This window comes from Cherax quadricarinatus, chromosome 64 (genome assembly GCF_038502225.1).
Source record: "Cherax quadricarinatus isolate ZL_2023a chromosome 64, ASM3850222v1, whole genome shotgun sequence".
NCBI classification, from domain to species: domain Eukaryota; kingdom Metazoa; phylum Arthropoda; class Malacostraca; order Decapoda; family Parastacidae; genus Cherax; species Cherax quadricarinatus.
The window spans coordinates 8,220,327-8,235,796 of record NC_091355.1 but is presented as its reverse complement, the minus strand read 5'-3'; the positions used below and the strand labels follow the sequence as shown (position 1 = coordinate 8,235,796).

Below are 15,470 nucleotides of genomic sequence, written 5' to 3'. Positions count from 1 at the left end.
TATGTGGGGAAGCCCAGTGTGTGAGGGGCCATGTGTAGGAGCTTCATGAACGAGAGCCCCATGTTTGAGCTTTGTTTGGGGGTCCCATGTATGGGAGCTTCATGTGTGTAAAGCTCATGTGTGGGAATCCCATGTGTGGGAGCCCCATATGTGGAAACCTCATATGTGGGAGCCTCATGTGTGGAAGCCTCATATGTGAGAGCCTCGTGTGTGGAAGCCTCATATGGAGCCTCATGTGTGGAAGCCTCATATGTGGAGCCTCGTGTGGAAGCCTCGTGTATGGGAGTAGCTACGTGTGTGGGAGCCTTGTATGTTGAAGCCTCATGGGTGGGAGTCGGGGAGCTTCATGTGTGGATATCATATATGCGACTGTTACACATTTCAAACGATGATTCTTTTCTCTGTAATCATTATCACGGGAAAGCGCTAAATTAGTAGGGGTCATACAACGCCCAAGAGATTAAGAGGCGGCAATCAAGTCTGACGCTAGGAAGGGGAGGAGAAATCCACTTCCTTGAATCAAGAGCCTCTCACCAGCATCAAGGTATTTATTTCTCTTGGAAGGTCAGAATAAGCTTGGAGTATCCACGTATTTTAACGTACACAGCTTCAAAGTCATGTTATGATTCTCAAATTTCTGTATCTATACCTGGATTTAAGATATATTGTTTTTAATATATTGGAAAGTGCTAAACCCGTAGGGCCATACAGCTGGTCCCAGATATATGGTCTTATGTAGAATGTTAAAGTATTTTAGTTTCAGAAAATGATTGTTACCACCGAGTGACGTCACTGCATGTCTTCTGATAATGTAAATTATATACATTAAGTGGACAATTCAGCAGGAAATAACCTGGCACTGGTTTGCATACATATATACATATTAATTATTTAGCGCTCCCTAATAGTAAGGATAAACAGGGAAATTATAGCCTTTATGTTAATGTGGATAAGTTGTAGTGCTGAGTGAGGTTAAGGTGACCAGGACACAGGTGGCGGGTCAACACTCAGAGGTGTGAAGGTCCAGCAGTGTATATAAGACGTTAGTTTAAGTTGTCTTGAGTGTTAGTATCAGATTTATTTCCCACTAAACAACAGGTGCTAATGACTGCTAGTAGTGGAAGATGGTGAAGCAGAAAGAAGGTTGGCGGCCAAAACTCGTCTGGAGGAAACATCAACCTCAGCACACAAGTACTCTTCATTTATTGTTGTGTTTGCACTTTTTAGCTTTTAATGTGTATGTAGTAGTTACAGTGTTCCTTAAATACTTATCACTTGAATTAAAATGAAGACCTTGTGTTATCTGCGCGATAACGGGTATTAAGTGTTTTGTTTATATACTTTCTACATTCATGGCGGGGGGGGGGGGGGGTGCAGGTGAATACGTATGAACCCTGCGGATTTAGTGCTTCCCTGTTAAAATAATAATTTCATCTAGTCGTTTATTCCCCTCAAGGAAGGTTCCTTGATGTTGGTGAGGGGCTCTTGATTTAGGGAATTGGATCTGTGCTCCAGTTCCCCGAATTAAGCCTGAATGCCTTCCACATCCCCCCCAGGCGCTGTATAATCCTCCGGGTTTAGCGCTTCCCCCTTGATTATAATAATAATAATAGTCGTTTATTAAACTTGTAGGTATTATTATTATTCTTTGATACCTGTATCTTGCTGCCTCTCAGTCTGTTGTAGTATTATGAGGACCAGACTTGATGGTCTGTCTGGTGTCCCTCAAGGGAGGTGCTTGGATGCCGGTAAAGGGCTCTTGATCCAAGAAATTGGACCTTTTCTTCCTTTGGGTCGAAGTTGAATGCTTCTTATTCCCTAGGCTCTACACGACTCCTACGGGTTTAGCGCCCCCGATGGCATATAATCATAATTAGTGCTATTGTATTTACTTTATCATTTAATCTTTTGATTTAGTGTCTGACAATCTCTTAGCTTATGAAGCTTAATTAGTTAGAACAGTCCGCCTTTTTATTAAATAAATCGCCGTAATTATCTCTTACATTTTTTTTTCAAATTCAAGTGATGGTTGGTGTGCATGACATCACGAACGAGACTGGTACTTTGTAATGTTCAAAGTTATTAGCGTCGAGAACCTAATCAATTTGACTATTTTCGCCGCCGATGAAACATTTCCACAATATTAAGAATCCTCCGTAATAAAATACTTGGAAATTACTTCCATACGACCCTGGGATCGGAAATTCCAGACCTCAAGTATAGGCTACGCGTCACCTGTGTACCACCAGTGTAGAATAATTTAATCTCTGCAATAGATATTAAAAGCTGTTTGTACATATTATATACATAGATACATACAATGTGTCTGTGTGTCTCTGTCTTGCCGAACAATCATAGTCGGCGAGTATGGCTTAAAAAGCATCGGTCATTTTTGTTCAATAAGGAGAATGAAATTTATGTACCCTGCTAAAATTGGTCTCAGTATAATGAAAAAAATATAGCCTTGATTTTAATTAATTTTAAATAAGATAATTTTAATCTTTGAAATATATTTAGCAGAATTAGGCTAAATTTTGACGTTCATTATATCAAGGTTAGGTGAGGTCTCAAGTTAGGATTGATGCAAAGCCATTTTTTTGTACTGTTTTCAATGAAAGAATATACTAATCCATAAAAGAAAATTTTAGAAAAGTTCAATTTTTATTGTATGTCGGCGTAGTGATCAATCCGGGCTACTAAATTGAATACATATCGACGCTCTTCGACACTGCACACAGACTACGACCAGATAGAACAGGTATAACCAGAAAAAAAGGCAATGTTTGATATATTCTGTACATCTAGTACTTAAGTTGTCCGTACTTCTCTCTAGACTGTTGTACATCGTGGGTGATAGAAATTGAATGAAACGGTTAATGTAGGTACCGTTTTCTGTATTATGGATAACTGTTATTTTCTAGCTGCTTGAAGATACCGATATTAATATTTTCTTGCTGATCTTTCGGCAAGATGGTCATGATGGTCTTGCGGTTAGTACGATCATGTTTGTTTAATAATCTTTTCTACTAGTACATGTCATTGATGCCTAGCTGGCATCAATGACATTCTTCTATATTGAAAGCCCCTTGTTATGCAAAGCATTTCGGGCAAATTAGGTCAGTTTTGTCCCCAGGATGCGACCCACACCAGTTGGGTAACACCCAGGTACCTATTTAATGTTAGGTGAACATGAACAGCAGGTGTCTTAAGGAAATGCGCCTTAATGTTTCTACCCTTACCGGGGATCGAACCACGGACTATAATGTATGTACCGAATGCGCTAGCAATCGAGAATGGAGTGTCTCGCTTCCATGGCGAAATGTCGGCCAAAGAATTTATATAGCACAGCGATTAAACGGGTGAACAAAATTTAATTAATATACAGCCTCCTAATATTGCAAAAATATGTACAGCTGTACACAGAAGCAAAGATTTTGTTATTGAGAAACTGGGAATTTGGTATGAAGTTGTGTTGAGATTTTCCCCCCTTTCCAACGGGAAGCCTTGATACAGGTGAAAGGCTCTTGAGCCAAGGAATTGAAGTTACCGTATCCGTAGTTCGAACCAAGATTGCCTCCTGTTTCCCGAGGCGCTGTTCGACCACTGCAGGTTTAGTGCTTCACCGTGAATGTAAGTCTTCCCGCACTGAAATAAGGATCACCTGGGCCGTGTGAACCAGCCTCGAGCGAACTCTGGCCGAGATCAAGAGACTTGCTCATATTGCTATAGAAAATGTGCATCGTACCATAAAGTTTTATGGGGCATGTGTTAAATTATTCTGGCATCTAAAAAATGAAAACTGGGGCCCAAAAATGTCTGTTAGACTGTAACACGAGCATCAAGTATACCGGTTAATGAGGTTTAAAGCCTGTCGACTACACGATGGCCATAAACCTGTATGTAACCTATTCATCACAAATCCAGAATATTTTAACCCATAAAATAGGGTTTAAGGTAAATTTTGTGAGTTTGAATACACTAGAGACGTATACGTTTGGGTATATATAATACATGTAGCCTACCTAGTTCTCACTTCCATCCCTAAATTCGAGAACTGGACATACGTTCCCAGTCTCCTCTTCCCGTGTATTCATTTTATCAGATTTTTTGTTTTTAAAAGATTTTTTTTATCTCCACCTATAGATTCACACAAATGTCGATTTAAGTAATTATATTCGCAAATCTATGGGAAGCCAATGTCACATTTCATTACTGAGATAGCCCCCCCCCTTTTCCCTTCTCCAGGAAGAGCTATTCTAATGCTGCCCCTCAAGGGAGGTTCCTTGACCCTAGTGAAGGGCTCTTGATCTAGGGAATTGGATCTATGCTCCAGTTCCCTGAATTAAGTTTTCCATCCCCCCCACAGACACTAATCCTATGGGTTTAGCGCTTCCCCATGATTATAATTGCTGGTGAATGTTCTTCATCCAAGGAGTTGGAGCTACCTTCCTCTTCCTCCCATCAAACCTGATATACCCTCTCCCCATTCCCCAGTTACTGTATGCCATTACCGGTTTCGAGTTGCCACAAGACGATACTATTCGTAATAACCGAGTGGCCACGTTTTGACCTTCTACATCCTGTCGTGCGGAAAATGCCTGTAATTTTCAGTTTTAAATCTCTGCCAATTTCACACTGCTAACAGCAGTTTCAGAAGAACATAAAATCGCGCATATATATATATATATATATATAATATATATATATATATAATATATATATATATAATATATATATATATATATATATATATATAATGGGAGCAAGGGGCTAGTAACCTCTTCTCCTGTATATATTACTAAATGTAAAAGGAGAAACTTTCGTTTTTCCTTTAGGGCCACCCCATCTCGGTGGGATACGGCCGGTGTGTTGAATGAAAGAATATATATATATATATATATATATATATATATATATATATTATATTATATTATATTATATTATTTCATAACACTGAACGTGAGTGTTAACTGAATTTAAAACAATTGATCAACGAGCGTTTTAAAGAACATAATGAAAGGACACTTCAGTATCCCTGTTGGTCCATGGTAGGCAGGTCCAACATACACCCATTTATGTACCTGTTAAACCTATATTTAAAACTACCCAAAGTTCTCATTCCTGTGACGCTACCTGGGAAATCCACTCATTTACAGTTCTTTTGCCAGATACATCGCTGTATCTTTCTAAATCTAAATTTGTCCAACTTGAATTATTACTGCGAGTCCTGTCATGGTTAGTTACTTTCGTTACCTTAATTATATTTCCTTTATTGCATGGTGAACATGTAATTGAAGACTTAGAGCAAGAGGCAGCGGTCCCACATATCACATCACTTACAGATGCCGCCTCTACACACACACACACACACACACACACACACACACACACACACACACACACACACACACTGGTACTTCCCTCACACATTGTCAGCTTCGATGATGTAGACAAAACGTATGATAATATGAGCAACGGAAACTTTTAACGTTGTTTTAAGCTATGGATTTTCCTTTTATATTTCTCTCATACCTCCGCGTGTTAAAGATTTTTCCTCAATTTTTCCCCCTACAATGCCGTTTAGAGAGCATGTTTGGTGTAAAATTTATGATAATTTATGCTTGTACACAAAATGCGGCCCGCACACACACACACACACACACACACACACACACACACATGTATATATATATATATATATATATATATATATATGTGTGTGTGTGTGTGTATATATATAGTGTCTCGTGCCGAATAGGTAAAACTGGTCAGTTAGCAAGAACTCATTTAAAATTAACTCCTTTCTAAAATTTTCTCTTATACGTTTAAAGATACGTATATTTTTTTTCATTTGTGTTAATGTAAAAAATAATTTTGTACCAAAAGAACCGTAGAAAGCTTACCTAGCCTAATCCAACTAAATATGTTTTAGGTAAGTTTACAATAATTTAATAAACACAATGCAATATATTTTTTTCGCTAGGTTCAGAATGATTTTTCTGAAATTATTGCATGCACAAATTTTCACTTGCCTTATTCGGCAAGAAGAGCGTTGCTATTGAAGCCAAAATAGCAAGTTTTACCTATTCGGCACGACATATGTATAGCATTGCAATTTACAGAACAAGTGAATTTTATTTTATTTTTGCAACCAATAGAAGCTGGAATGGAAGCTATGCACCTGAAGACAAATTATGCTCTTCTTTCTCATGGGTAAATGCATACAGTGGAGATGAATTAGCTAACCATCACCCTGGTGCCACTGGCTCTCGGGAAACAACACTTGTGTCCTGCTGGGTACCTAGAGTTTTGTGGTCTGGCTTCGTGTGTACAGTACTGCATAATTTGCCTCAAGGCCCGAGATAAAATGTTGTATATATGCTGTGTGTGTGTGTGTGTGTGTGTGTGTGTGTGTGTGTGCAACTTACCTATTTGTGGTTGCAGGGGCTGAGTCTTAACTCCTGGCCCTGCCTCTTCGCTGATCGTTACTAGGCCCACTTTCTCCCTGCTCCAAGAACCTTATTGTACCTCTTACCTCCTGCCTCCGTTACTTAACTCTCCAGATTGTTTCGTTTCCTGACAACTCTAAGGCTGAAGAAGTACTTCCTAACACCCCTATGACTCATCCTAGTTTTTAACTTCTAGTTGTGGCCCCTTGTTTCTTTGTCCAATTTCGTGTGTGTTGCAGCATACGCAACACACCAGCCACATAATTGCTTTTTTGCTTTCTGAAAGTGATTGTCTTTTTTCATTATATGTTATTAGTAATTATTATATTGCTATTATTGGTAGTTTTTGTTATAAATGTTAGTTATAATTGCTGTTATTATAATTTATTAACAGTTGCATTTACCTGCTGTTTATCTGGAGAGAGTTCCGGGGGTCAACGCCCCCGCGGCCCGGTCTGTGACCAGGCTTCATGGTGGATCAGGGCCTGATCAACCAGGCTGTACTGCAGGCTGCACGCAATCCAACGTACGAGCCACAGCCTGGCTGGTCAGGTACCGACTTTAGGTGCTTGTCCAGTGCCTGCTTGGGTCTATTGGTAATCCCCCATATGTATGCTGGGAGGCAGTTGAACAGTCTTGGGCCCCTGACACTTATTATGTTGTCACTTAACGTGCTTGTGACGCCCCTGCTTTTCATTGGGGGGATGTTGCATCGTCTGCCGAGTCTTTTGCTTTCGTAGAGAGTGATTTTCGTGTGCAAGTTTGGTACTAGTCCCTCTGGGATTTTCCAGGTGTATATAATCATGTATCTCTCCCGCCTGCGTTCCAGGGAGTACAGGTTCAGGAACTTCAAGCGCTCCCAGTAATTGAGGTGTTTCATCTCCGTTATGCGTGCCGTGAAGGTTCTCTGTACATTTTCTATCTCAGCAATTTCACCTGCCTTGAAAGGTGCTGTTAGTGTGCAGCAATATTCCAGCCTAGATAGAATAAGCGACCTGAAGAGTGCCATCATGGGCTTGGCATCCCTAGTTTTGAAGGTTCTCATTATCAGTCCCGTCATTTTTCTAGCAGATGCGATTGATACAATGTTATGGTCCTTGAAGGTGAGATCTTCCGACATGATCACTCCCAGGTCTTTGACGTTAGTTTTTTGCTCTATTGTGTGGCTGGAATTTGTTTTATAGTCTGATGAAGTTTTAATTTCTTCATGTTTACCATATCGGAGCAATTGAAATTTCTCATCGTTGAACTTCATATTGTTTTCTGCAGCCCATTGAAAGATTTGGTTGATGTCCGTCTGGAGCCTTGCAGTGTTTGCAGATTAGGGTGTCATCTGCAAAGGAAGACACGGTGCTGCTGCTGACATCCTTGTCTGTCAGATATGAGGATGAGAAAAGATGGGAGCGAGTACTGTGCCTTGCGGAACAGAGCTTTTCACCGTAGCCGCCTCAGACTTGACTCTGTTGACTACTACTCTTTGTGTTCTGTTTGTGAGAAAATTGTAGATCCATCTACCAACTTTTCCTGTTATTCCTTTAGCACGCATTTTGTGCGCTATTACGCTATGGTCACACTTGTCGAAGGCTTTTGCAAAGTCTGTGTATATTACATCTGCACTCTTTTTGTCTTCTAGCGCATCTAAGACCTTGTCGTGATCAAGTAATTGGGACAGACAGGAGCGACCTGCTCTTAACCCATGTTGCCCTGGGTTGTGTAATTGATGGGTATCTAGATGGGTGGCGAACTTGCTTCTTAGGACCCTTTCAAAGATTTTTATGATATGGGATGTTAGCGCTATCGGTCTGTAGTTCTTTGCTATTGCTTTACTGCCCCCTTTGTGGAGTGGGGCTATGTCTGTTGTTTTTAGTAACTGTGGGACGACCCCTGTGTCCATGCTTCCTCTCCATAGGATGTTAGAAGCTCGTGATAGGGGCTTCTTGCAGTTCTTGATGAACACGGAGTTCTACGAGTCTGGCCCTGGGGCAGAGTGCATGGGCATGTCGTTTATCGCCTGTTCGAAATCGTTTGGCGTCAGGATAACATCAGATAGGCTTGTGTATACCAAATTCTGTGGCTGTCTCAAAAAATTCATTTAGATCTTCGACTCAGTCTGGTTAGCGGCTTGCTAAAAACTGAGTCATATTGGGACTTGAGTAGCTCACTCATTTCCTTGCTGTCATCTGTGTAGAACCCATCTTGTTTAAGTAGGGGCCCAGTACTGGATGTTGTTCTCGACTTTGATTTGGCATAGGAGAAGAAATACTTTGGGTTTCTTTCGATTTCATTTATGTCTTTTAGCTCTTCCCGCGATTTCTGACTCCTATAAGATTCCTTTAGCTTTAGTTCGATGTTTGCTATTTCTCTGACCGGTGTCTCCCTACGCATTGCAGATATATTGGCCTCTTTTAGCCGCTCTGTTATTCTTTTCCGTCGCCTGTAAAGGGAGCGACTGTCTCTTTCTAATTTACATCTGCTTCTTTTTCTTAAAGGAATATGCCTTGAGCATACATCGAGTGCCACAGATAATCTGTTCTAGGCATAAGCTGGGGGTCTGTGTTGCTTAATCTATCTTCCCAGCTTATATCGTTTAGGACTTGGTTTACTTGGTCCCACTTTATGTTCTTGTTATTGAAGTTGAATTTGGTGAAGGCTCCCTCCTGACTGATCCCATTTTGTCGGTCTGGGGCTCCGCGCATACATGTCTAAACCTCGATTATGTTATGATCTGAGTATATTGTTATAATTTATTAATAGTAATTGCTGTTATTATTTATGAATACTATAGTAGTAATAGTTACATAATAATTTATTAATAGTAGTAATAATGAACTGTACATAAGTAGTAATACTGTTATTTTTGGTATTAGTGCTATTATTAATTTGATTGTTTACCGGCCTCGTGAAGCGCTAAAACAGTCGTGCATCGGGCGGTAAATGGGTTTGATCCAAGGAAACAATGTTCCTCTAGTTCCCATGGAGAGAGCTCTCTCCTTCCATGGCTCAAACCCTTGCTGTTGTGTTGTCACCCCTGTGAAGCCTGGCCTTTTCACTGATTTTCAGAAAGAGCATTTCCCCTTGGCTGTGCCCTGGTCATAGCGCCTCAGCATGTTAGTGGCTGGGTATCACCATTCTCTTAGCACATCTTGTTCTGTAAGTTCTAGTTATCCAACCTATCATTTTTCTTGCAGTTACGATATTGTTTTCGACCGTGAGACCTTCAGTGTACTTCATATATAAACCCAGTTATTAGTATACAGAAAGCACTAAACTCATAGGGGTCATGCAGCACCAGGGGGGAAATGGGATTCAGTGATTCGATCCAAGGAAAGGGAGGTTCGGATTCTTGGATCAAGAGCCATTCGCTGGCATCAAGGAACTTCTTTAAGAGAAATACAAATTTACAATTATATTTGTAGGTACTGTATTACTAAGTGACAATGGCATGATTGTGATTTTTTTTTATACCCTAAATTTACTTATGTTCGCTAAGACATATTTGTCGATTGAAATAATTTTAGACACGAGTTGTTTTAGTATGTTTACTGATTAAGAGAAATGTTGCTTTTTTCATGAATGACCTGTGATTGAAAAACGTTCTAGCTTTTTCATGAATGACCTCTGATTGAGAGAAACGTTCTAGCTTTTTCATGAATGACCTGTGATTGAGAGAAACGTTTTAATTTTTTCATGAATGATGTGACATACCCCCATACCCACAAAACAGTTAAAGTATATATCGACAAGTGCCTATGGCAGCTGACTCAGGTGTTTTACCATAAGACTTGCTGAAAAGGTAAGTTTCAACACCGTAGATTCAAAATTCCTCCTACTGATGATAACACTTAATGTTGAATGGGGCTTTTCGGGACCGCTAGGTGCAGTTACCCACATACCCACGTAGCGAGAAGTACCCGAGATGAAGTATGTGACATGTTTAACTTCAAGAGGAGTGCAATGAAGGTAATTCAACGATGATATAACAATGTCTAGTTTTGATGGCGGCGGCGGAGGAGTTGCGCGGCCCCAGTATGTTCTTCCGCCAGTGTCTGGTCAGTGCATAAGCAACAGTGGAGGGGTGAATACTGTCTGTCCGGGTTTCTCTAAAATGAAGTGTCTTGAATGATTTCAAAATGAAACGTAAAGTGAATCATGGCTAAAACAAGAGAGGAAATAGTGGGCAAACGGTTTCTTAGTGTTTCTGGTAGTTCTAAGTTGAAATTATCCAAAATAAACGAATGGGATTGGCGCGCGGGAGTTATAAGAGCTTGCACCCACACAGACTCTAAACATCATGATCTACAGGTAAGTTGTGAAAAATGTCATGTAGCGACATGCACAGGTGAGTGCCTGACACCTGGTGGGTAAGTGAGGGAGACAGTGTTAACACGTGAACTAGTGTTTGTTTACAGTCAACCTCGCCCCCTCCCACCCACTCTCACTACCTCTCCCCACTCTCTTACCTCTCTTATCTCTTTCCTCGTCTCTGTAATAATTCACAGTGTAATATTTGAACATCTTCATCTTCGTCCATTTATGTAGTGCTATTTTCCGTAACTTATAATGTATGTCACTTGAGGTATGTGAAATTTCTAGAATATACTTATTGCAAACTTTCACCGTAATTCACATTTTTCCATGAATGAATGTTATGTCATTTATCTTCACATTCTGTGTGATAAATCACATAGAGTACAGTTTTGACAGGTGTGTTTATATATATGTGCTGTTTAGTGAGGTTGCATAAGTTAACCTCAGGGAGGTTAGGGGTCATCATAGGCACGTAGGCGGGTGTGGTGCTGCTGCTGCTGTCGTCAAGTTTTAAGTATTGCATGCATAACATAGATACATTTACAGTATTATTAAGGGCACACACAATAATACATTGTATTTGTAATACAATAGAATTGCTTTATAACCATCGGACCCCCATACATGTGACATTCTCAGTGACAGGTGTCACTTAGTTTTAAAGCCTATCCATGGCGAATTACAGTGTATCACTGCTGATTACTTAGTGAGGTGTATAGACACAGAGCTATGTTTATATGTATTAATGCAGAGAGTTACTGCCTTTCATCCTTATTTTAGGGATTTAGGTATTGATTGAAGTTCTAAAAAAATACATGCAGGCTTAATCACCCTCATGTCAGAAGTTCTATGACCAAGTAAATCAGCTAATATGGACTGAATGTAGATAGTTATGGTTGCGGTTCTCCTGTGCACTAAAATCAAAGATAAATCTTGTTTTGGAATTAGAGTAAACCTTTGGTGTATATACCCTGATACATATCTAGGTGTGTACACTGAGATCCACATCTCTGTATGCACTGTATATCAGGTGTATTCCACACTTCAGTGCTTGTGCACAGATTTTTAAGGTTCTAGTGTTACATTTCGTGAAGGCTAGCAGGAGGGGTGGAGAGTGAGATCAGGAATAGGGATGTGGAAGGTATCATCAGTCATAATCTCCACATTACCTGGAGTCTATTTCGGGGGTCGGCACCCCCCTCGGACCTGCTACAAAGCCGGCCTGTTAGTGGACGATCTGCTCAACTAGGCTGTTGGAGTTACTCGCACGCAGTCCAAGGTATGTACCACAGGTCAGCTAATTAAAAACTGACATGAGGAACTTATCCCATTTCCTGTTGAAGACAGGCAGGATTCTGATGGCAACTCCTCTTGTGTGAAGGGTATTGGCAAGTGTTGATCCCTTTACATTTAGTGTAATTATTTCCGCCCTTTTCATTTGGGGTATTTTGCACAGTCTGCCAAACCTCTTGCTTTGTTGGAGTGATTTGTGTGTGTATCTTTAAGATTAGTCCCTATAAAAAAAATCCAGATACAAATTATATCCCTAGGGGATGGAAAACAGCTCAAGGACTTTTGTGCTTCGTCAGGAACAATGCAGTGTTGCAAGAATTGCAACATAGGTTGAGGGGAAAATTCTCTTATGTAAGGTAGTTGCAAGTCTTGCAACATTGAGAACATGACCTTCAGTGGTGATAAGTTCCAACTGCTTAGGTACGGAAAGAATGAAGAACTCAAATGGAACACTGTATACAAAACTCGAGAGGATCGTCATATAGAACGGAAAGAATACCTGAAAGACATGGGAATAATTGTCAGCTGATCTTTCAAAGAACAATAAGACGGTCACGACAGCAAGGGGGATGACGGTGAGTAATGAGAACTTTCAAAACGAGGGAAATAATGCCACTGGTGACACTTTTCAAATAGCTAGTGCTCCCTAATTTGGAATTTTCAGTGTCGACGGCCCCGTTCAGGGCAGGAGAAATATAAGAGCTGGAACAAATACAGAGATTGTCTACAGCCCACATAGAATCAGTAAAGCATTTAAATTACTGGAACGCCTTAGTCTTGTGTACTTACTGGAACAGAGGAGAGATACATGATATTATATACCTGGAAAGCACTCGGGGGGGGGCCTCGTTCCAAATCCGCACACTGCAGTAACGTACTGGAGCGAGTGATATGGGAGGAAGTTCAAAATAAACCTAGTGAAAAGCAGGGGTGCGGTGAGCACAATAAAGGAACACTGTATCAATATCGTGGTCCCAGATTGTTCAACATCTTACCAGAAGATATCAAACACTGCTGGAACCAGTGTAGAAGTTTTCAAGACGAAACTGAACAAGTATCTTCAGGTACCAGATCAACCAGGCTGTGATGGATATGCGAGGCAGCGGGCCTCTAGTAGCAGCAACAGCCTGATTGACCAGACAAGCCGGGTGACGGGTCTTGAGCTAATGTTTTCAATATTCCCGTGGCTTGTGCATTATTGAGTCTTGTTCATTTATATTGAATATATAACTTGTTAGATTCCTTGTTATATGCTTATGTACTTAGTCATTAACATTTTGAACACGACTGTAATTAAATTTTTATTACTGATTATATAATGTTAATGGCCAGTTTCCCATGAGGGAAAGTGCCTTAATTCTGGTTCTTCGTCCCCTCAAGGAAGGTTCCTTGACGCTGATGAGGGGGCTCTTGATCTAGTGAATCGGATCTGTGCTCCAGTTCCTGAATGTCTTCCACATCCCCCCCCCACAGGCGCTGTATAATCCTACGGGTTTAGCGCTCTCCCCTTGATTATAATAATCTGGTTCTTCGAATCAAATTTATTTCCATTCATCCAGGTGCTATATGACCCATAGGGTTTAACAAACATTTTCACAAAGAGTGGAGGGGACAACACTACAGTAGGCAGGGCAGGGTGTTTTCCACAAAACAGTAGGCAGGGCAGGGTGTTTTCCACAAAGCAGTAGGCAGGACAGGGTGTTTTCCACAAAGCAGTAGGCAAGGCATGGTGCTTTCCACAGCAGTAGGTACAGTACACAGAGCAGCATAGGGTAGGATCTTAGCAGTAGGCAGGGTAGGGTCTTCACAGCAGTAGGCAGAGTAGGGTATTCACAACAGTAGGCAGGGTAGGGTCTTCACAGCAGTAGGCAGGGTAGGGTCTTCACAGCAGTAGTCAGGGTAGGGTCTTCACAGCAGTAGTCAGGGTAGGGTCTTTACAGCAGTAGGCAGGGTAGGGTCTTTACAGTAATAGGCAGGGTAGGGTCTTTACAGCAGTAGGCAGGGCAGGGTCTTTATAGTAATAGGCAGGGTAGGGTCTTTACAGTAATAGGCAAGGTAGGGTCTTCACATCAGTAGGCAGGGTAGGGTCTTCACAGTAATAGGCAGGGTAGGGTCTTCACAGTAATAGGCAGGGTAGGGTCTTCACAGTAATAGGCAGGGTAGGATCTTTACAGTAATAGCCAGGGTAGGGTCTTCACAGCAATAGGCAGGGTAGGGTCTTCACAGTAATAGGCAGGGTAGGGTCTTTACAGTAATAGGCAGGGTAGGGTCTTTACAGTAATAGGCAGGGTAGGATCTTTACAGTAATAGGCAGGGTAGGGTCTTCACAGCAGTAGGCAGGGTAGGATCTTTACAGTAATGGGCAGGGGAGGGTCTTCCCAGCAGTAGGCAGGGTAGGGTCTTCACAGCAATAGGTAGGGTAGGATCTTCACAGCAATAGGCAGGGTAGGGTCTTCACAGCAATAGACAGGGTAGGGTCTTCACAGCAATAGGCAGGGTAGGGTCCTCACAGCAATAGGCAGGGTAAGATCTTCACAGTAATAGGCAGGGTAGGGTCTTTACAGTAATAGGCAGGGTAGGATCTTTACAGTAATAGGCAGGGTAGGGTCTTCACAGCAGTAGGCAGGGTAGGATCTTTACAGTAATGGGCAGGGGAGGGTCTTCCCAGCAGTAGGCAGGGTAGGGTCTTCACAGCAATAGGTAGGGTAGGGTCTTCACAGCAATAGGCAGGGTAGGGTCCTCACAGCAATAGGCAGGGTAAGATCTTCACAGTAATAGGCAGGGTAGGATCTTTACAGTAATAGGCAGGGTAGGGTCTTCACAGCAGTAGGCTCGGTAGGATCTTTACAGTAATAGGCAGGGTAGGGTCTTCCCAGCAGTAGGCAGGGTAGGGTCTTTACAGTAATAGGCAGGGTAGGGTCTTCACAGCAATAGGCAGGGTAGGATCTTCACAGGAATAGGCAGGGTAGGGTCTTCACAACAATAGGCAAGGTAGGGTCTTCACAACAATAGGCAGGGTAGGGTCTACACAGCAATGGGCAGGGTAGGGTCTTTACAGTAATAGGCAGGGTAGGGTCTTCTCAGCAGTAGGCAGGGTAGGGTCTTCCCAGCAGTAGGCAGGGTAGGGTCTTTACAGTAATAGGTAGGGTAGGGTCTTTACAGTAATAGGAAGGGTAGGGTCTTCACAGCAATAGGCAGGGTAGGGTCTTCACAGCAATAGGCAGGATAGGGTCTTCACAGCAATAGGCAGGGTAAGAAGGGTTATCACAACACTAAGTAGGGAATATCAGGAAAAAAAAATGGGACATGCAACTTTGAGCATCCCAAAAAATGTAGCGACCTCCTGTCTAAAGGAGTGTGTCGTTCTTCTTCCTGTACTTTTTCACCAAAAAATGTGTCACTCCTCGGTCCTCCAGAAGC

General features: G+C 41.6%; 1 protein-coding gene across 5 annotated transcripts in view; it reads left to right on the top strand.

Annotated features, from left to right (window-relative positions):
- The first annotated feature begins 1,044 nt into the window (after positions 1 to 1,044).
- Kdm3 (Lysine demethylase 3) overlaps positions 1,045 to 15,470 on the top strand; it is a 1,464,865-nt gene continuing 1,450,439 nt past the window's right edge. For 4 of the 5 annotated variants that reach the window (XM_070098744.1, XM_070098743.1, XM_070098741.1 and 1 more), the window contains exon 1: positions 10,516 to 10,751. In XM_070098744.1, the coding sequence (XP_069954845.1) occupies positions 10,599 to 10,751 (153 nt within the window). In that variant the 5' untranslated portion in view covers positions 10,516 to 10,598. Of the gene's footprint in view, positions 1,192 to 10,515; positions 10,752 to 15,470 lie in introns of those variants that run through there. The other variant, XM_070098742.1, reaches the window with a different exon arrangement.